The 22436-nt window shown below is 42.6% G+C and overlaps 1 protein-coding gene across 4 annotated transcripts in view; it reads right to left on the bottom strand.

Annotated features, from left to right (window-relative positions):
- Positions 1–22436, bottom strand: part of Ano2 (anoctamin 2) — a 341107-nt gene that overhangs the window by 72364 nt on the left and 246307 nt on the right. For all 4 annotated transcript variants that reach the window (XM_028754440.1, XM_028754441.1, XM_028754443.1 and 1 more), the window contains one exon: positions 2589–2663. In XM_028754440.1, coding sequence (XP_028610273.1) covers positions 2589–2663 — 75 coding nt within the window. The remainder of the gene's footprint in view (positions 1–2588; positions 2664–22436) is intronic.

Raw genomic sequence — 22436 nt, 5'->3', positions numbered from 1 at the left:
AGAGAGAGAGAGAGAGAGAGAGAGAGAGAGAGAGAGAGAGAGAGAGAAACAAACTCCAGTATATCCTGCCTGCCTCACTTCAAGCTCATGATCTCTCATCCAGGCTCTTCCCTCGGCCCTGACAGGGTACTGCTGGCTGGCATTCAGTTCCTTCTTTGCCCCAGCTATTCTGTTACTTAAGAATGCATCATTGAACAATGCCACCTAGGCTTGTCTCTTTTGGGACACCCACACTACTCTGCATCCTGATTAGCTTGCTCATTTTCATGGCTATGTGGTCCTTAGCTGTGTAAATAGATCTTGGTTTATTTATTCATTCTCGTGGGGATAGGCATGTGGACTGTTAGCAGTTTGGGGCTATTATAAACAGAGCGTCGTGGACTTTCCTGTATCTATACGCTGTGCGTGCACGTAAGGTTTTTTCTAGGGCAGGCAGCTAAGTGTGGATGTTCAGGGCTGTGGGCTTCAAGTCTTGGTTTTCCTAAGTAATGCCAGAATGTTTCTAAAGCATCTTTAAATAATTTCTTAAATGAACTCCCACCAGCCTTGTACAAGTTTCTTTTGATCTAGATCTTTCCCAACACTTGTTATTGACAGACTTCTTAATGGCAAGTTGTCTGTTGAGTGCATATGGCGTTTCACCATGGTTTAAATTAGAATTTCTGTGAATACTAATGAGATAGATGGGTCCTCTTTGGTAGGCTTATTGGCCATTGGAGTCCATCTTTTGTAAAGTATCAATAAAGGTAGTTTATTAAGTTTCAATTGAATTGTATTATTTCTTGTATTTGTAATTTTTGTATACACTTTGAAACCAGTTTTGATGATTTACAGTTTTTATGAACACGCTCTCTGACTTTGAGCTTGCCTCAATGCTTATTTTCACCCTTCCTGCTTCTCACAAAACCACCCTAGCCCAGGCCTTGCCTAGATGGGAAAATGTCCTTAAAGTGGAAGCAGCATTAATGTAGAGGTATCTGCTCCGCCAGGGCTATTCCTCTCCTGGTAGCCTCTGAATGTTTTAATAGGGCTAGAAAATATAATGATGAAGTATTCTCCACTAAATTCTGCAAAGTGGGTGTTATAAAATTCTAACCCAACACTAACAGTGGAAGTTTATTATTTGTTTACTTTGCACATGTACAGTGTTTTATAATATTTTTATTTTCAGTCTAGGTTGGTCTTGAACTCAAAATCCTCCTGTCTCAGCCTCCCAAGTACCAGGATTATAGGTGTGCTCTACACTGCTGCTTGTGCCTCATCTAAAAACTCTTTTTGAATTATTACTTTACTTCTGTCTCTGCTTTGGTGCCTAACAATAGCATTAAGCACACAGTTTCACTCATTAAATATTTCCTGAGTGAAGAATAAACTCTCTCCAGCAGCGAGATGCACCTTGTGGGAGGCCCCGAAGCACTACATCAACTTTCTACATCTCAATGAACACACCACAGCTCGCTGCACCTTTGAATGACCTGCCATGTCTTGGGCTTGTTTGGCAGCGAGAGGCAAACAAACTTAGACTGCCAAGCTTCGACACCTCTGAGCTTTGTCTGCAGGGTGACGACCTGAGTTTGATGGTGTCTAAGCTAGCTAAGAACAATGCTGTTCTGGACAAAGTCTCATTATGCAGCCCAAGCTAGCCTCAAATTTGAAATCCCCCTGCCTCTACCTCCAGAATGCTGGCATTACAAGAATGTGACACCAGATCTGACCCAGTTTAAACTTCTGAAATGACGAGTTTCTTGTCCCTATTAGTTAGGATGCCAATATTAATGAAGACAATAAGCTCTAGCCAGATCAGGAATAAATCTTCCAATGGGTTCAGAAAATGATGATGATTCTTGCAGGTTTTTAAAATCTCAAATAATCCCCTTCTCTGCAATGCATATGTCCTCCTGCTAAGAAGACTGAGCTGTTAAAAACATAGTCTTCCCAGCTCCACACGGCCTCACAGTAAAGAGAGTCTGCTGTTAGTGACCTATGTGGTCCTTTGATGACCTTTTCTGAGGTCTTCTAGTTTCAGCTGCTAAGCTGACTACACCATGAAACAACCCCAGGCTCTTCCCTCAACTTTTCCCGACATTGTCAACATCATTAAGTCTCAAAAATAAATAAACAAATAAGTAAAATAAAAAGCTTTCACAATCTCAGGGAAGTAAAGAAAAAGTAAATGCAGCGTCCACAGAGACAGTAAAGACTGTGAGCCCAGCTGGCTCTCTTCTGTGACTTCCAGACACTGTTAGCATTAGAGAGAAGCACTCTCATCCCCCAGAGGCCAACACACATGCACTTGTGTGTGCACACACACACACACACACAGGCCACCACAATTATACAGCCAGCTCCTCTGTATTATACCTTCAAGTTCTTGGTCTTGTCCCACTCGCAGGACACTGCAACTTTAGATATGTACAGTCAGTGACCTCAGTATTGAGAAAGTTCTTTCTCCACCACTCAGTACCATGGCCTCGCTTTTGTCAGCCCCTTATTAATCCACAGTATAAAAAAAATGCCCACCTTACATATACTCACTACAAGATCAACATGCACATAGTCCCAGGCAGGTGTCCCCTCAAAGAAATTACCATAAACAAGATGGAGGCGAAGTTCATCAAGTATCCTGGGAAACGGTCTTTCCAAGTCAGTTTATCTTCATCATCCTGAGGTGAAACAGGAAAAAAGGGACAATCAGAAGGCACAAAGAACAGATATTCATTCATTCCTATTTTTACATAAATTTACATGCCAACCATTTGCTGCTTTATGGATATTTCTGTAGTAACTGATGTCGTCTTACTCTCAATATCAACAGTAGCCCTCTTAATTTTGATTGATAGCACACACCTCAAATCCCAGGACTCAGGATGCTGAGGCAAGAGGATCATGACTTTGAGCCCAGCTTGGGGTACACAGAGAGGCTATGGCTCATAGCCCTGAAGATGTTTAGAATTGAGACAGCAGTTCTGGCAACCACAAAAGACCCTGAAGACCATCTGCAGCCATGTTTGCAAAGTGTAGAGAAAATAGCAGAGAACATGGTGTTAGCCTGCAGGGAGCCACTCATCACTGCATGCAACAAGTCAGACTCAAACTCAGCTCAGCAGGACCCCCACCCCCTACCCCAGCCCCTGCTCCCTTCCCTCTCCATCTCATGCTGGTCTCTCAGAACAGACCTGATTTGGCTCTAGCAACAGTGCCATCTAGCCTCTGAAAGCTTGTACTGTAAGCTGAGCACTTTCCCAGCCTACAGCTTCTTTCCAGCATCCTTTGTGTGCCCATGACAGTGAAGAAACTGAAGAAAGTCCTTCCGATTGACCACTGTCCTGGGGGCGGGGGTTCACAGCCTCAAGAAACAGTGACAGCCCAGCCACTTTCAAAGGATGAAGAATCGCCCATCAGCTCAGGAGTGAGGGCTAACTAGGGTGGGAGCTATGGAGACCGTAGGGAAAGGAAGAATTTGTCTTATGCATTTGGACCAAGAGTAGGGTTGAGCTAGCTTGAGAGGTGATGCTGGAAGGATGTTATGATTGGGGTCCTTTAGTTCTTAGCACTTTCACTTACAGATGATACATATAAGTCATCTACTCTGGTTTTCATAACAGCCAGAGAATGTGGTCTTAGGCTTTCAGTCTAACAAGTTTTTGCATCACACCAGAAGAAAAAACTAAATTTTAGATGGTGACTATTCTGAAGAGATAAGACTAGTATAAACCTGTTTCTAATCAGACTGGACTAATTCACGTTCTCCCACGTGAAGCCAAACGGAAAGAAGAAGAAGTGGGATGCCTTCTTTCCATTCATACTCTGGGTTCACCAGCACACCATGGCTTTCCTACAGTACCCTGAAAATATTGTCCTCTAAGACATTGGCGAGGAAGTCTCAGTATAGGCTGGTGATGACACGGCTCCAAACAGAAAAATGGATTCATGAATGGGCTCTGTCTGTGGACTTCCCTGCTACAGCTAAGAGCTTGACAAACACACTTGGGTCTAGTCCACTCATCAGACCTAGCCTAAACACCTTTGGTGAAACAGACTCTGGGCATATGCTGAGGATACAGAGAGGAGAAAGCTGAGAGGGCCCGGAACTAGTGTAAAGACCTCCAGGACCAAAGAGACAAGGAAGCAAAGATAAATTGGACTAAGAAGATGGTTTTCACTATTTTGCGCAAAAGGAGACAACTGAAGAGCATTGAATTAGATGTCCTTTCAGGAGAAAAGCATTCATTTTGACGTAGCCTTATGTTTGTTGGAAGATCACTCCGTTCATGTTTATGGTGGTGAGGTTTTGTTTGGAAGGCACGCATCCGACCATACACAGAGTTCTTACATTCAGAATTATTAAAACACAGGAAGCTGAAAGGAAAGTCAAGTTTACACACTGTCCTCCAAACTAGGTTACTAGAAAAGATAACATCAGAAACAAAAAAGTAGTTTGTTTTGTGTTTTGGTCTTAGAAATGAGGTCTTCTTACGTAGCCCAGATTGACCTTGGATTCATAATCCTCCTGCTTCAGCCTCCTGACTGCAGGGACCTCAGACATGTACCATTTACCTAGCATGAAGTAGTTTTTAATTACAGAAGTTTGGCACTAATAAAAGAAGCCAACGAAATCCTGCCACTCACTGGTCCACACGAGGTGTGAGGATTCATGGTGAAAGGTTATCCATTTCCTAAAAGTCACATCACCAGTGTGAAAGAGAACTAGAACTGGGAACAGGACATGTCAACTCTGAATACCGAGCTCTAAAATATTTATTATGTCAGTGACTTTAGTAAATTCCCTGCAGTTCTGGTGTGTGTGTGTGTGTGTGTGTGTGTGCATGCATGTGTGTATGTGTACATGCATGTGTGTGTGCATGCATGTGTGTATGCATGTGTGTCTACATGCATGTGTGTGTGCATGCATGTGTGTGTGCATGCATGTGTGTGTGTACATGCATGTGTGTGAGGCTAAGGGACAACTTCTAATGCTCTTCACCCTTTTAGAGACTCTTGCATCTCCCCACTCCCCAGCACGGATATATAAAGGCACCACCATGCCTGATTTACTTGTGCTTGTTGTTTAAAAATATGGGTTCTGGGATTGAACTCGGATCCCCATACTTCTAGCGCAAGCACTTTACAGACTGAGCCATCTCCACAGCCCCACGGCAGTATCTCTACTGTAAAATAAATCATACCCCTTATTTGTAAAGCAGTTACAGGCATCACACGAAATTAGCATGCCTTTTGATAAAGCCCGTCTAAGAGCACTGCAGGCACATAGAGAGAACTCTTAGGCTCTCCTACCTGGAACGTGAGGATGCCAAAGTCAGTCTCACAAAAGTGGAAGAGGTATTGTGAGGGTCACATGAGTGAATGCACGGGACAGAGCTTTAGAAACTGTATGGTGGATACAACAGTGAGCTCTAATTAGCTCTGATTACATCAAAAACAGGTGATTATGGGGCACTTAGCGAATGTTGTCATTGTTCAGACACCACCCTAGCTGTCGTCTGTTCTTACTTCTTTGTCTCTGCTGTCTGTGTTTGTGTCCCTGGTCTACTGCTCCCACATATAGACCTGTGTCCAACCAGGAGGACAATAATGTCCACAAAGAACCTCACACAGGTCTCCTTCTGGAAAACTGGGTATTTAGAAATGAAACCACTTTAAAAAGTAATGGGTGAGAATATTATTTTAATAAATCCCTTGGAGGATAGGGACTTTGAAAAAGTGGCAATTGTCCTTGGTCTTTATGTATTAATATAGGAAAATTCATCTTTATTAGAATGTGGTTCTGCATATTTCAATGACCCTCTGTAGTCATGTACGTACGATCACAACATAAATCAAAATAGAAAATGATTTCATCACTTTCCCACATTTCATCCTTTGTCTTTGATCTCTGTCTCCAATCCCCAGAACTAGCAAAGTCTGTTTAATGTCCCTCTAGTTTTGGGTCCCATGGAATGTCACTAAATACACTGCAGTGTGTAGCTCTTCCTGGGTGTGGACTTGGCATGGCTCATCTGAGACTCCCCCATGCTCCTGCCTAGCTCAGTCATTTGCCCCTTTCACTGAGGGATGGTCTGTGTTTCATCATATAGATTTTAGTCCATTTTAGTCCATTCACTGACCTGGGGAATGCTTGGATTGTTTCCATCTGGGAACAATTAGGAGTGATGCCCTCCCTAACTCTGTATACTTGTTTGGATACAAATAAATAAAAGGTTCATGTCACTTGGGCAAAGATAAAAGTAATAGATTTGCTTGGTCACACTGTAGGTCTATGTGTAACTTTGTAAGAAGCTGCCAAACTGCTTCTAAAGTGTCTAATGCACCTCCCATTAATAGCATGTGATAGCTCCTTTCTTTCTTTAAATAAATTTCCTTTAGGTTTTATGTTTTTGGATTTATAAAAAGCTTCAAAGACAGTACAGAGAACTGTATATATACCTTGCATTCAGTTTCTCATAAAAGTTCCATACATCTTTCACAATTTATAAACCAATGCCATACAATATTATGAACTAAAACTTCATATTCCATTTGTACTGTCTCAGTTCCATGCCTGCCTCCTGGCTGAGGGTTACAGCTAAAGTACCACATTCTGTTTGGCCATTCTCTCCCCTTAGATGCTTTATAAAAGCCTCTCAGACTTTGCTTACTGTTGATGGCTTTGTCTGCTTTGAAATGTGCTAGCCAGGTGCTTTGTAGAAAAATCCACAACATAATCTTCTTTTAAACTTTGTCCGGCGTTATGTTTGAGGGAGGTAGACCCGAAGTCAAGGATTGTTTATCATAATTTTCAAGGGGTCATGTTTGTAGGAGGTATACCAGAAGTCAAGCATCATTTATCATATTTTTCAAGGGTATAGACCATGATATACTCTGTCACTTATTATGGTAACCCTGATTTCTTGGTAGAATTTTCTGGGGTGTTCTAGATTTCTCTATTAGAAGCTTTCCTCCCCCAATTTTTATACTGTGCTCTTTAAAAAGAGGTACCCATCACCATTTTTGAAGGTATGGAATTGTACTTTCATCTTTGAGGGGGCAATATGTATAAGCACATATATGTTTTTAATATATACTTTTAAAGGTTATAGGAAGATATACCAAATCTTTCTCCAAACTCTAAAAAAACATAATAAAACACAAAGGAATGGAGATGACAAATGCCAAGCCATCAGTAAGCATTATGCTCAGCTTAGAATTGGCTTTCACCTTCAAAGAAAACAGGATGTTGGCTTCTTCCCTTCTCTTCCTTCCAGGACACCTACAAAGAAGAAAGGTCAGGCAGCAGCAACATCTGGGCTCATTTGCCTCCTCACCTGCAGACTAGAACAAGAGACTCTGGAATAGGAATGGACTGGTTTTTTTAGAATAGTCATATATTGAGCCTGTGTTCCTGCAAATTTGGGGACAGTGTCAAAAAGAGGGAAAGGAATCCAATAGCCTTAGAAACTCAATACTTGGTGAGTCTCATACTGTGTTTGCCTCTGTATTAGCTGAGCAATTTTGGGTGTTGTTATCGTTTGGTTTCTCTGAACACTATTACAGCTTCCTTTCAAATGGGGCAAATAGAAAATTTGTCCTACTGGTCATTCAAGGAGAATATGTTGCATGTGGCAGTCTTTAGAGAATGGTAAGTTCTGTGTAGACAGACTTTTGAATTATACGTCTTCTACTCAGTAGAATGACTACACTATTCACATCAGACTACACTGAAGATACAAAGATTACACTTTTTTTTCATCCACAAGAAACTTTGACTTGGGATGAAACAAATGAGAAAGAAGGACACATATTATGGCATGGGCAAAAGACATGCAGAATGCCGTGGAAACAGAAGACTGAGCAATTTCTTATTTGTTGATAAAGGCTGATGTTTTCTCCGACAAAAATGGTGGAGATGTTCCAGAGAAAGCATTAGCCCATGTGTTTTTGTTTGCCTTCTTTTGCAGTGACAAAACCCTATGACCAAAAGCAATTTGGAGAGCAGGGAGTGTATTCTGACTTACAGCCTATAGTCTATCATAAAGGGAACTCATGGCAGGAACTGAAGCAGAGGCTGTGGAGGAACAGTGCTTAGTGGCTTGCTCTCTGTGGCTTGTTCAGCTTACCTTCATATATACCCCAGGACCACATACCCAGCAGCAGCGCCACTCACAGTGGTCTGGCCTCTCTCATGTCAATCATTCATCAAGAAAATATCTTCATATGCTTGCCTAAAGGCCCATCTGATGGAGACATTTTCTCAATTGAAGTTCTGTCTTCTGAGATGACCCTGGCTTGCTTGTGCCAGGTTGAGAAAAAAAATAGCCAGCACCCTATGTTCAAAAGCACTGAACTATTATAGCTCTCATGACCATGGGATAGGTCTAAGTAATAAGAGGTAGGGTATATAGACAGAACCATTATCTCAGAAGAGGAAAAGGTCAACTCAAGTGCCAGACCACAGTGCAGCTCTCTCTATCACATAGAGAACCAGAGGTCAGAATAGAACGGCTACTTGCAAGCAGCAGGTAGTCTCTGATCTAAGGCTGGGCGGCAAAGACTTATGGTGCAATCAGATTTTTGTCTTCATAGCCTGTAGTTCAAGGAAAGAAGCAAAGCAATGTCTTCATGGACAGCCAGCTCCCTAGGCCTATGGCCTACAACAGGGCCACAGTCTTTCTTCTCTCCTCTTTAGAAGGCTGCTGTTGGCTCAAAATGAAGGGTTGTTTCTACATTTTTAACTCTAATGTCTAGAGGCCTTTAAACTGTAATTCTGTTTTAACACCACACAGAGTTTATTCAGATGGTGGTTGGTATTAAAAGCAACTCTCAATGCCTTCACTTCCCTGTGTTGTTAGAAGAGAGGAGCTGAGGTGCCCTATCTATTATCTTTAAGCCATTTCCTCCTCTGTCTATAAAATCCTCTCATTCAAAGTACCTACTGTTCACCTGTACAAGCCTAACTGTGGTTCTCAACTGGATTTCCATCTTCCCTTCCTGACATACCACAAACAACTCAGACTAACGAACATTTTTAAGAAGTGACACTGCTGATACACAGTCTGTCATCTTTAATATTCTTACTGTTAACCTCACCAGCTAGTTTTTTGGACCAGAGTCTGCATAAATAATGCTGCTTCCCAGAACTCTTTAGGTCCTCCAAGCACAGTGGCACAGACCTGTAATCTCAGCATTGGCAAGGGAAGGAAGGAAGACTAGGAGATTAAGGTCATCTTTGAATATTGAATTTAAGGTCAGTCTGAACTAAAATGACTCTATCTCCAAAAACTCAACAAACAAACAAACAAACAAACAATCAAATAAACAACAACAGCAAAAAAACTATTCAGTTCCTCCTCATCTTTCAGCCTTTCAACCACCCTACTCCAAATAGTGACCTGTTTTCTGATCCGTTGAGTACCAGTCTTCAGCCTGTTGCATGACATACAGACCCACACATGTGCTTCTGGGCCTCATCTTCCAACTGTCCCATGTTGTAGGGGTGTGACGTTGGTTCACAGCAGTGGAAGTACATAAGGGGTACTGTGCACCACTGGAATAGGCTGCCAACATCGCCATGTCCTTCTTACCTCCTGGCCAGACTTCTCAGTCTTCCTCCATACCATACTGGTACTTTCTAAACTGCTTCACCTGTGTAAACCCTTCCTCGATACACACTGAAATCAAGACTGCCATTTAAGAACCTCGTCTTCTCCCTTTGTCATCTCAAACGTACATCACCCTAGGGCATTAGAAGAGACTAATGCTATCAAATCCCAGGAAGGAGAGGGGATTCAGGTCATCTTGACAGAAATTAAATAAGAGTTGTAAATAATCCATGAGAGTTTAGTGTTTAGGACTTAATTCTCGTGTGTGTGTGTGTGTGTGTGTGTGTGTGTGTGTGTGTGTGTGCTGCACATGTGCATGTGGGGGGTGTATGGTTGTGTATGTAGGGTGATGACTACATGCGGAGTTCATCTATGCAAGCCCATGAGAAAGTTGATATCAGGTATCCTTTTTTCTCTCACTCTATTGCTTCCATCTTATTTTTGAGTCAGGCTTTCTCACAGGACCTTGAGCTCACTGCTTACTTGACTGGCCAGCAGGCCCCTGGGATGTATTTGCCTCTTCTCCCCCATCACTGGGGTAATAGACACTCATTGGTTATATAGCCAGCTTTTACATGGCATCTGGGGATATGAATTAGGATCCCATGTCTGCAGAGTAATCACTTTATTTGTACCCATCTAGGCCTGAACCTCACCCTTCTCCCTCCAAGTGCTTTGCTTCTTTATGTTGAACCTTTCAGTCTTCAGTGCACACTTTCTTAATCATCATCAGAACTTGTTGAAACAGGTCTGTGATGCCCCTACCCCTGCCACAGTCTAACTCTGTTGGTCTAGAATAGTCTGAGAATTCCCATTTCCAGTAAGCTTTCATGTGAGCATAGTGCTGCTGGCCAGGAGACCACACTGAGATAGCCACTCTCTTAAACCAGTTCCATTCTGCCAGGTAATGTTCACCCTGCAACCATACCAGATATAGGAGTCCCCATTTAAATCACTTATGCTGTGGCTGGCCACTATCTAAGGCCCTTAGACACACCCCACTTAATCATGCCAGATACCTTACAGTTACCATTTTGATCCCTGTGTTCTAGAGGGAACTTAAGAGTCTAGAAAATGAGGGAACTAGTTCACAAGCCAAGTCAGAGTTCTGGAATGCTGCGTGCTCAGTTCTAGCATCCTCCCATCTGGACCCTCTCCCACCTGATGCTGTTCCCGTCATCTCAAACGTACATCACCCTAGGGCATTAGAAGAGACAAATGCTATCAAATCCCAGGAAGGAGAGGGGATTCAGGTCATCTTGACATAAATTAAATAAGTTAAGAGTTGTAAATCATCCACGAGAGTTTAACAACAATTACCTGGTAAGAGATGGAATAAAGGGAAAAAAATGCATATATACAAAATGAAATATTTCAGCCTTTAAAAATAATTAAATTCTGTTGCACATGGAATGAGTAAACAGGGAAGACTTTGTGATAAAAAAGTAAAGGCCACAAGACCTCATTCTTATATAAAACCTTTAAAAAAAAAAGTTGTTCTTACAGCATACAGGAGCAAGAAAGCGAGATGACTCAGGGGTTAAAAGCACTTGCTGCTCTTCCAGAGGACTCATGTCAGGCAACTTACAGTCACCTATAACTGCAGCTCTAAAAGACCCAAGGCCTTCTTCCAGTCTCTGCACACACACACACACACACACACACACACACACACACACGAACACATGCACATACGCACAAAATATAAGTTCTTTAAAAGAAAAATAAAAGGTGCAAGAGTGGAGAAGTAAAGGACAGAAAGGAGTTGGTCACTGGGTACCATGGTACAGACAGATAAGCAGATAAATATCCAACTAATATGTCTCCAGTCACATTAACAGACCTTGTCTCTGAAGGCAAACCTAGGAGCATCATCCTCATGGGCCCTTTCTGTGTAATAGGCTAACAGGATATGGCCAAGACGCTATTAGAGTTTTCTGAGGTCTGTACTCAATGGGAACAAGATCAGTAGTTCATTCTCCTTGCTTCAAGCGCATCTTGTTTACCCTGGTACCCTGTCTTAGGGCTCCTTGTCATTATAGTAGGTGGAGTCTTCTGTAAGTCCGGGAGTAGCAATGACTTTGGTAAACCATGTTAGTTGAATTGAATGACCAGTGGGAGCTGGTCCCACCATGGAAGAGTGGGATTGGGAGATGGACTTAAAGGGCGGTTCGGTGGATGATGGAGCATAAGTGCCTGTGTCCAGACAAGAGTTATATTAGCAGAGGTTTGCTACAATGTTCTCATCAATGCTTCCAATGTTGGCAAGGTCCCTTTCCTCAGGTCCTTGTGCCAGATGCTCCCATATAAATATGTGTATGCATGTATGTATGTATGTATGTATGCTGCCAGATGCACATATATATACACACACACATATACATCATATACATATACACATACACATACACATACACATACACATACACATACACATACACATACACATACACATATACATATACACACATAAATATACATATATACATATGTATGCATAATTATTTCAAATGGCTGGTCAAAGGAGAACTGAAAACACAGGAAGCTTGGTGGAAGGTACATTGAAACAAAATGAAACATTGGAAAGAAAGGGAGACTGTAGAGAAGCACAGGATGGGAATCCAAAAAAAAAAATGTCAGCTGCTAGCCTTTGGAAACAGGCAAAGGGGGACCTCTTCATACCATACAGTCAAAGGTTTCAGGGCGAAGGCATTTCATATTGTGGGTATCAATGATCCTGCATGTATGGGCACCTTGGTGTAATCTCAGGTAGAAATGAATAATTCAGGTAGCCACCACTGTCAGTCCTACCACTCACAGAATGTCCATTTTAGAGGGGAGAGGACAGCTCCAGTTTCTTTCACTGAGACAAGGAATGTCACAGACTGTTGAGCATTATCCTGTGAACCCCTGACCCGTGAATTCAGTCCACTTAGCTCTCCATACAGTTAGATGCAGAGAAGAAAGTGGTAGTGAGGCTCAGGGTGGGGCCAGTAGTGTCAAAAGAGGCCATAAGTTTTGAGGAAGATGTTCTCTGTATCCTCTTCTTGTCTTTCTTTCTTTCTCTCTCTCTCTCTCTTTCTTTCTTTCTTTCTTTCTTTCTTTCTTCCTTTCTTTCTTCCTTTGGTAGAGCTGGGAATCTCATCAGACTAGTTAAAAAGACCATGTCACCCTGGGTATACTGCAAAGAACTCTGGTGCACATTCTTCTATCTGGATTCGATTCCTGTCACGTGGCTCTATTGACTGCAAAACTTTAGATGCATGAAAAACTTCTCTACAGTTCCATTTCTCCTCAATAAAAAGAAATTGAAAATAGTTGTCAATAACAAAAGATGCTGTGAGATTAAAGTGAGGTGATGCATGAGATTGGCATCTATCTGTGTCTGGAACATAGAATCCAAACCTTGTCGTCTCCTAACCTCCATTTCCAACCGTTCTCCCTCCTCTCCCTATCTTTACTTCTTGTCTCCCCATCCTCTATTTTCCCTTTGCTTTTTCCCTCTTCCCTTCTCTTACCTTCACCCACTTGGAACTCAGATCCTAATAACTGTCACTGTAGTAGCTGGAGTCTTCTGTAAGTCTGGAAATGCCTCACTGATATTCTCTAGTCAGACAACACCCCGTGGAAGTAGGGATGAGGAGGGTTGGGAGTTGCATAGATATTCTGAGTGAGATGACTTGGCAGTGACTTTGGTAAACCATATTAGTTGACTTACATGACCAATGGGAGCTGGTCCCAGACAAAAGGCTCCATGGAAGGATTGGGAGATGGGCTTAAAGAGGGGGTTAGGTGGCTGACCATTGTAACAAGGAAACCCATGTTCACTGTGGTCCTTGCTTCTTACAGCACAGATTCCAGTTGTCCCTCCAGTTCCAAAGCCACACAATTATTTATGTAAAATCATTTCATCACCTGGCCTTGGTCCCAACAGTCTAAGCTCAGAATACCTCTTCAGGGGCCAATCAGGTCTTGGTCTTATTCCTTTTCATCATAGATTCCTCCCAAACTAAACCCAATAGCTTCTAGAGACAGAACCTTCTGCGGACAGGATCTCCATTTCTTATAGGATTCTTTGGCAAATAAACTAGAGGCAGTCACATGGCACAGCACCTAAGTCCACAGGCATGCCTAAAGTCTGGGACAAAACACAGTGTAATTTGTGGCTGAAGTGGAAAACATTATCTGTTCCTCTCACTGCTCAGTTTTCCCAGAAGACACAGAAAAAATCACTCTCTGAGGTCCCGCTCATTTCCACTGGCTCCCCAGAGAGCATGTTGTTTCAGTATCTGTCTCTCAAGCTAGCTGCCTGTTCCCCCTAAGGTCTAGCGCTAGGATGAGCTTGTCTCTCTCCATTCCCCTAAAGCCAGCTACTCTGCCAGGTACCCTACTTAGATTCCGACTGGAGACAGCTTCTCCCCACACACTCCAAGGGAGAGATATTGCAACAATGGCCACATGAGTCTCAGAGGGGTCCTTATGTGAGGGCAAGGGTCAGAAAAGTATTTGCACTTCTCCAAGTTTTGTCTACAAAAGGAAAAAGTTAGCTAAAGCCCCTTTCTGAATACAATACCTAGGAGACTTTAATATACAACCTTATCCAGAAGAGCACAGAAGCACCAAGAGCTGGGATACATCTGAAGTCTGTGCTGAGGATGCAAGCATCAGTATGCTCTGAGCTCAGGCTGCTTTCTAGTCCTGTCTCCTCCTATACAGTCCCTTCCTAACCCTGGTCCATTGGCTTCCTTCCCATCCACTGACTTACCAGACTGATCTCCACATTGATATCTCCTTTCTCCCTTCTGGCCCTCAGAAAAGGAGTTTCCCAGCCCTCTAGTCCACCCCTTGCCTTTACTACCCTACATCATGATCTACATCATACCGTCATCTACAACTATTCTTGTTTATCTCTGCTCTGATTTCCTCTGCGCCACTGGGAAGTAAGACATCTGCAAATACAAACCATTGCTGGCCACGAGTACTTAGATTATGCTGATCCATGGAATTCATTTGCATAGGTGGATGAATGTGTATATGTCAATCTGGAAGCAATCATTTTGCTCAGTGCCGCGCAATGCTCATGAGCTGACAATTCATTATTAAGCCACTGGATAGATCAAATCTAATTTCATAACAGAACAGTTGGAAAACCTCTTCACTGCTTCTTAGAATGCCCATTGGTATCAGCCTTGTGTAGATGCCAAAGAAGATTTTTAAAAAGACATATAAGATACTCATAGTAGCCTGTCAATAATTTTAGGAAAAATGGCCAACTATATGTCTCACAGGCAAGTGTAACAGGTATCTTTCAGCATTACCTGGCCATATCCTGATGCATTCTTCTTGCTTTTATACAGGCAGGAAGGATGAAGCTGTCCTGCACTGTGAACATTTTACAGCATTGGCTCTGAAGTGTCCCTTATCCCCCTTAGGTCATGTGATTCTGGTTTTCAGTCTAATCTCCTGCTTCATGTGCCCCTTTCCTTCCTTTACATTCAAGCCAAAGATTGGAGAACTGATCAGTAGAAGATTTGTTTCTAGATCTGGAAGGGCAGTACTAGTCCAGATGACGCCACCATGAGCCCCAGATACTGGACATGGAGCTATAGGATTTAGCATTTGTCCTGCTGAGTTTTAATTCTGCTTTCCTCCAACATTTGTCATTGTCTTCCTGTTCTTTCTTTTAGAATGAGAATGTTTACTCTGTGACATTACATATTGGAAGTATATAACTTTTATTGTTTTACTTAACAGAGGCTTACATATAAGAATTTGCTTGAGTCACCTAGAAGACTTCAAATTTTCAACACTGTTGGAACTATAAGACTATGAAGATTTTCAAGTTAGATTGCATATGTTTTGTGTTATAAGATAGCCATGAACGGATGGAGTTGGAAGTGCTATGTGATGCTGTGAATGTAAAATATCCCTCATAGGTCCATGAGTTTGAACTTTCAGTAGATGGAGCCTGAAGGAACTGGGACTTTATAGAGAAGCCTTAAGTTCTGCTTCCTACCTCCTTTATTTCCTGCAGCTCAGACGAGTGTAAGCTCCCTCCTCTCACAGTTGTGAGACACTCCTGCTCCTATGTCTTTCTTCCTGTGATAGACTACAATGCCCTCAAATTGTGAACCAAAACTAAACCCTTTCTCCCTTAAGTTGCTCTTGTCATGTTTGGTGGCACAGCAATGAGCCAGTACGCTTCCTCACTCTTGTCTTCTTCATGTTCATTTCATAAATATGGAAAGCTGGCTGTGGGTTTCTGTCTGAATATGTCCCCTCTATTCCCTCTAATGTTTTTGTGTATCATGATGAGTCCTTTAAAGAACTGCTTACATCCCAACTATGCTTGGGGTCTTGGAAAGGGAGATTATGAGCCACCACCGCAAGTAGGAAGAAGTGAGAGACAGATGTAACATCCCTCAGATGCTCAGACCTCAGAGAAGCTAGGTGACCTTTGTATAAGTCTGAGGCTAGAATGGAATCCAAGGATGATGTCACTGGCTCCCACATAAATTCACCATAAGAATCACTTGATGGTGGTAAAAAATACAAAAGTTATGTCTATTGCCCCAGATCTACTAACTTAAAATCTTGGGGGGGGGCTGAATACATCTATTTTTGAAAATGCTTTGCAAGCAACAGTTATGCTCAGCCCACTTAGGAAAATGTTGCTCTTCAAGACTCATTCCCTACTTGATGCTTTTGCTCCAGGGCCTATATTCCTGTGGCTTGTCCCTATGTGAATAAATCCTCCAAGAGAAGTTCCCAGCACAAAGCACTTAGAGACCATTCCCTCGTGCACAGGATGTCAACACAGACTCTATCATGTCAGCAACAAAGTTGGCCAAGTCAACTTGCCAGCTGGCTTCCATTCCTTCCCCTCCTCTCCCTCTGCCTTCCAACTGATTCCAGAATTAGAGCGAATACGGGCTATTCTAGAGTCCAGCAGTAGAGTCCATACTCATTTGACTGTCATGGTGGTTTGTAGAGTAAGATCTGAGGTGAAGGAAAGACTGCCACGTGACCATCAGCAACATTGGGAAGCCTAATTATAATACTTAACATATTCAGTTGCCTTGCATACATAAATATGGGGAGTTTTTAAAGTCCCCCACTACACATGAAGCACCTTAACAGGTTCCATTAGACCCTTTACCAGTGCTTTTACTCAGTGATTTTATTCCACAGTCACCATGCCAGGTTTTGCAGAATGGAAAACAAACCTGACACTTCAACTGCTGTGAATTTCTATGTAAAGGTTGTATCCTTCGAAACCAATCACAAGCATAAATGAATAACTCATGAGTCCTGCCATCACCTGTGTGTTCTGGTCAGAAGCCTAAATGAGAATTGTTCAGTGTTGTGGTCACAGTGTCTGTCAACCCACAAATAGAGCCACATGGTTACTCCAGGATGCTGTTCACATGCATCTCAAATAGTGCTTGTTGTTTTTAACTAGGACAGCAGAAGGAACTATTTTCAGCAACATGTAGCAATAGTTAACCAGCACAAGAGGCCCCGTAATTAGACTGCATTGTGGTATCTGATAGCACTAACTATCCTGCAATGCTTCTTTCAGAGTCTAACAGTGGCTAGATATTCTCCTACATTAAAAGTGAGGTGTCTGAGCAAATAAAACAGAAGTCAAACATGGAAATTAGGTACAACATGGGGATGTACCCAGACCTTCAACCAAACATGAGCACTAACCATGGGAGGAACCTCCTGTACAGTGCATTGAAAGCAAAATGACCCCCCAAGCTAGCTCTGGTACCACCCAGAAACACACATTACTCTAATGAAAGCTGATCAGTAGGCAATTTTGACCTTAACAGGTAAAAGTCAGCAAATAACTCCCACTCCCACCATGAACTACAGGCAAAATACAGTCAGCCCCAACCCTCATGCCTTTTCTCACAGTTCAAGTTCTCCGTGACCAGCATCTTCTCTGTCTCTAAGATGAAGACATCCTGAAAGATGCCCACAAGGAAGCAGAAGAAGAATGTGTCCATTTCCAGCCTGGAAAGTGTAGCTGAAGAACAGAGAAGTACAAATGGAACAGGAAGAGATGCCTGATCTTCAAAAAGTCCAGGCAGTCTCTGCCTACCTTCCTCCTTTCTCGTCATTACACACATGGGCCCCAGGATGAGGCATTTCACACAGAACATCACATGTGCAAGTCTTATCAAGGGCAGGTGGATTGTATGAACTTTCACCCATTTCTGCAAGTGACTAGTCACCATCCACTGTGGGAAGGAAGAGAGCCAGACCCCCCTACCCTGTACTTCAGACTGCAGAGGCCCTACACTGCTGAAGCCCCATTTATTCTGTATATCCCTAACCACCAGACCCCATTGAGAGCCCCCAGTTAATACTAGTGCAAAAGCATTAGTTTTGACTTTCGGAATGCTCAAGATGAGCTCACCACAGCAGGTTCTCTGGTGGCTCCAGTACAGGGGCACTCGTTGTTCAGACAATGATAAGTGGTTTGACTTTTATAAGTACTTGCTGTGTTTCAAGGACTGCGTAGCAGCCTTTGTTCCTGAGGTTCTGTGTTATGAAAGAGACAGACATCTCACTAGACAGTTCTGGTCCAGTGGAACAGTTGCTGTGGTATTCTAGAATGAATAACTCCTCAATTTTATGTCTTCAGAAAAGATTTAGGATCATGCATGAGTGTTCCCAGGCATATTTGTCACACAAACCCATACTGGGGAAGAGAGACAAGAGTACACACAACAGTGATTCTCTCCACAAAGTTATAGGGTCATGACTGATTGCACTACCCATCCATCCACCCACCCATTCATCCATTGATCTGTCTACCCATCCACCATCTATCCATCCACTGTCCATTCATCCATCTACCCACCATCCATCCACCATCCACCCATCTATCCACCCATCTATCCATCCATCCATGCATTCATTCATCTATCTATCTACCATTCATCCACCATCCATCCATACATACATCTATCCATGTCTCCATGATTCACTGTGGACTGCCCAACTTAGACTAATTGTTCAGGATATCCTTAACACTGATTTCCAATGGTAGCTTTCCGAGGTAGAAATTATTAGTTTTACTTTATATAGAAGGAAATTAAAACCCACAAAGATACTTGGCCAGTAATACAATGGAAATAGCTGATCTGGACTTATTCCCAATCTAAATAATCCCAATTTTTTTTAAAAAAAAAACATTTCTCATTGAATTTTCTAAATGCCAATAGACAGACATCCTCGCCACACAGTCTCCCTCTCTCTCTCTCTCTCTCTCTTAGGTATTTAATTCAGATTAAAAGTCCTGAGATCTCCTGTGCTGTTCTCACTGCAACCCAGAATTCATAGACTTTCAAAATTGTGCCATTTCTTACTAGCAAATAAGCCATTTTCATGGCAGCTTGAGGAAAGTTGCTCTCTCTCTTTTCCTGACCTAAGAGAACGCTAGGCTTTTGTCTCTCAAAAAAGAATTTTTTAAATGTATTTTTCATTTCACAAGTGAACCAGTGGCCCATCCCTCATACTTTAGTGATGTCCTTTGCCTCTCCCTCCCTCCCCCTTCCCTCCTTCCCTCCCTCCCTCTCTCTCTCTCTCTCCTCCATAGAAAGATGCAGACTGATAAAACAGAGACATAGATGGATACCACTGTGCCCAGAAGGACTTCAGTGGTGGCACCTAGAAAATAAACCCGATTCCTGTCAACCCTCACCTGGAACCAAGGACCAAGGACCAAGGACCAAGGACCAGGGGCTAGTGTTCATCTGGGAGACTATCTGCCTGATGGCTGCTCTACATCCAAAACCTGCCACCCAAGGAGCCAGCACACACCATCTCACCACTCTGCAGCCCTGACTCACCACATTGTTGAAGAGTGACAACCAGGGAATCTGCCAGCTCAGCTGCTCCAGCCAGGCCCCTGCTCTACACCGCAGCTACAGACCCATTTCCCCATGTTGCCAGCCATGGGATGTTTTTGCAGTGATCTCAAATCATCTCAAGTGTTTAATATCCAGGATTAGCTATTGGTGGGCCCAAAAACATGCACAGAACAGCTGTTTACTTAAGGAAAAATCATGGCACATAACCCAAGTTTATCCTCTCTTTGACTTCCTCTTCTTCATCTCTAGGCTCTGAGCAGAGGGCAGCCAGGGGTTTCTGAGATAAAACAGAATTTTTAGATGATAATGATTGTATTTTGATTATCTTCTAATACAGAATGAGATCAGTAAAGCCTGAAGCTGGGAAGGGAAGGGAAAAGTACCCCTACCAAAAGGAGTGGATGACCTGGGACAATGCTACCAAAAGAACAAATAGTGTGAGAAAGGACAGTCTCTCCTCCCTTCACAGCCAATTCTTAGGGATGGCTGGGAAAGAGGAAGGCAGGGAGGAGAGGAAAAAAGATGCACATTGTCCCATCTCTAAATGAAACCTACCTTGCTGTTCTCCCATTTTATCCTTTTCTGAGTCAAGGAGTGCAAAGATAAGGCTGTCTCCTTGGGACCACCTTAGAGGTAAATCTCACCTCCCACGGTCTGCATCAAGAATGCCTCCTGGATAAGGGGGTTAACTTTAGCCCTGAACTGAACTGTTTTTATAACTGATATATGGTTTGAGTGTGTCCTCTAGGGGTTCCTGTGCTGAAATGTAACACTTTGCATAAAGTATTTATGCAGATGGGAACTCAGTCCAATGATGATGTTTAGTAGCAGGGGGTTTGGAGGGTAATAGTACTAGATAGGTTTCTGTTGCTGTAATGTAACACTAACCAAAACCAACTTGGAAAGAGTCTGTTGTACTTTACAGCTTACAGTCTATCCATAAAGGAAATCCATCAATGCAGGAATTCAAGGCAGGAACCTGGTGGCAGGAACTAAAGCAAAGACCATGGACTAATGCTCCTTACTGGTTTGCTTCTCATGCCTCATTCAGCCTGTTTTTCTTATATAACCCAGGACTACGTGCCCGAATGTGGCTCTGTCCACAGTTTGGTGGGCCCTCCCACATCAATCATCCCAAAGGCTTGTCTACAGGCCAGTCTGATGTAGACACCTTCTCAACTAAAGTTATCTCTTTGGAGATGACTCTACGATCCTTCCAACAAAATACTAAGACTCTAGAACTTACCATTGGCATCAGAAGTGAGATTTCTGGATGGGCTTGGCCCCCTAACTTAGAAGTTTCCTAATTCTTCATTGTTCATGGTTGACCTAAACATCAACAGTGTTTAATTCTGACTTGTAGATTTATAGATAATATCTACTTTACTGGTATGGCCATCCTACTTTTTTTCTTTTTAAGATTTACTTATTTTATATGTATGAATATTTTGCCTGCATGAATGTGTGTAGAATTGGATAATGGGTGGTTATGAACCACCACATGGGTGCTGGAAACTAAACCTGGGCCTTCTGCAAAAGTAGCACATGCTTGTAACCACTGAGCAATCCCTCCAGCCTTGGTATGGCAATCCGTAACTTGAATCATTTGTTAAAGTGGGCTAACGAGTACTCTTAGTTTTTGAAAAAAATAATTACACAGATATTCTTAAGCTTAGCAGTCAGCTTCTGGAAGTAAGTGAATAAAAGCAAAAATTGCTATATTGGGATGGCAATTTGGGGGATATTAATAACTCTTATAGAAGACAGCAGCTAGGAGGTACCAGCCCTCCTGCATATACCCTGAGCATTTGGTTCAGGCTGTCCATATGCACCCATCTTTTCCATTCTGTTACTCCCCTGTCTCAATGCACAGGAAACTGTGAGCTCCCTAAGAGCAGCAGGTGTGCCTTGTTCATCTCCTACTTTCTGGCAATCAGTGCATAATGAGGCACACTAGTTATTTGAGGAACTGAGAGAATTTGCTATTCTCTCATAGAAGTTGTGTCCCCCCAAATATATGGTTATTACCATGCTATAAAGAGCCAGAGAGTCCACATAAAGCTTTACAAGTCTCCTGTGCCTCCCTCTGAAGACTCTCCAAATATATGGGGGACAACAGACAGTAGAACTAAGACCAAGTATGTGGAAATGGAGAGACAGGGTTTGAGGGACTGCTCCACATCGCTTAGTGGCTTCATGATCTTAGATACTTGGTCTGAGATAGGTTTTCTCATCTTTAAGAAATGGAGTAGTTCTGTGATCTTTGCTACCTCTGCACGTGTGGTAGGTGGTCATCATCATAGAATTCATACTTTCATAAGTTTAGATTGCACCAGTGTTGTCTAAGTATCTCGCATCTGTCAGAGCACCTGGAGATCACTTCCTTGCAATTGTTTCATTCCATGTTTTGCTGTGAAGATTAGTGATGAACAAGGGGACATGAGGGATGTTGACAAGCAAAGGCTGGCCCCAAGTTGGTAGTTATTAAAGTTATGCTCCAACCAGTCTCTTTCCTATCTTTGTGTGTATTTGACATACTCCCAAGGAAACTAAAGACATTCCTCTCAGCAGTGATGAGAGGGGAGTCTCACCAGTCTCATTTTACCCATAGGAAATGGAGGCTATAAGAATCCATGGGGCCCACTAGAGGTTAGAGGCAGTTAGTCTAGGAGATAGCTTCCTACTTTCACACAGTTTCTCTCAACCTAGCCCTGGGAAGATGACAGCCATGTGTGGCTTGTACCTGTCAATCAGAATCATCTTAGCTTTCTAAAAAGGGCCCTTCCAATGTCGATGTTTGTTCCCAGTGATAGATCACTGGAAGATAGTGCAGCAATGAGAGAAAATAGATCACCACTACTTTTCTCTGCTGTGGACACCATTCTCCCACCATGTCTTAATCATTAAGGGTTAGGGTAGCTGCTCAGTGCACCATTGTCATCTACAAACGTAG

This window comes from Grammomys surdaster, unplaced genomic scaffold, assembly GCF_004785775.1.
Source record: "Grammomys surdaster isolate TR1022 unplaced genomic scaffold, NIH_TR_1.0 126013, whole genome shotgun sequence".
Lineage (NCBI taxonomy): Eukaryota > Metazoa > Chordata > Mammalia > Rodentia > Muridae > Grammomys > Grammomys surdaster.
This window is presented reverse-complemented; position numbering and strand designations above follow the sequence as displayed.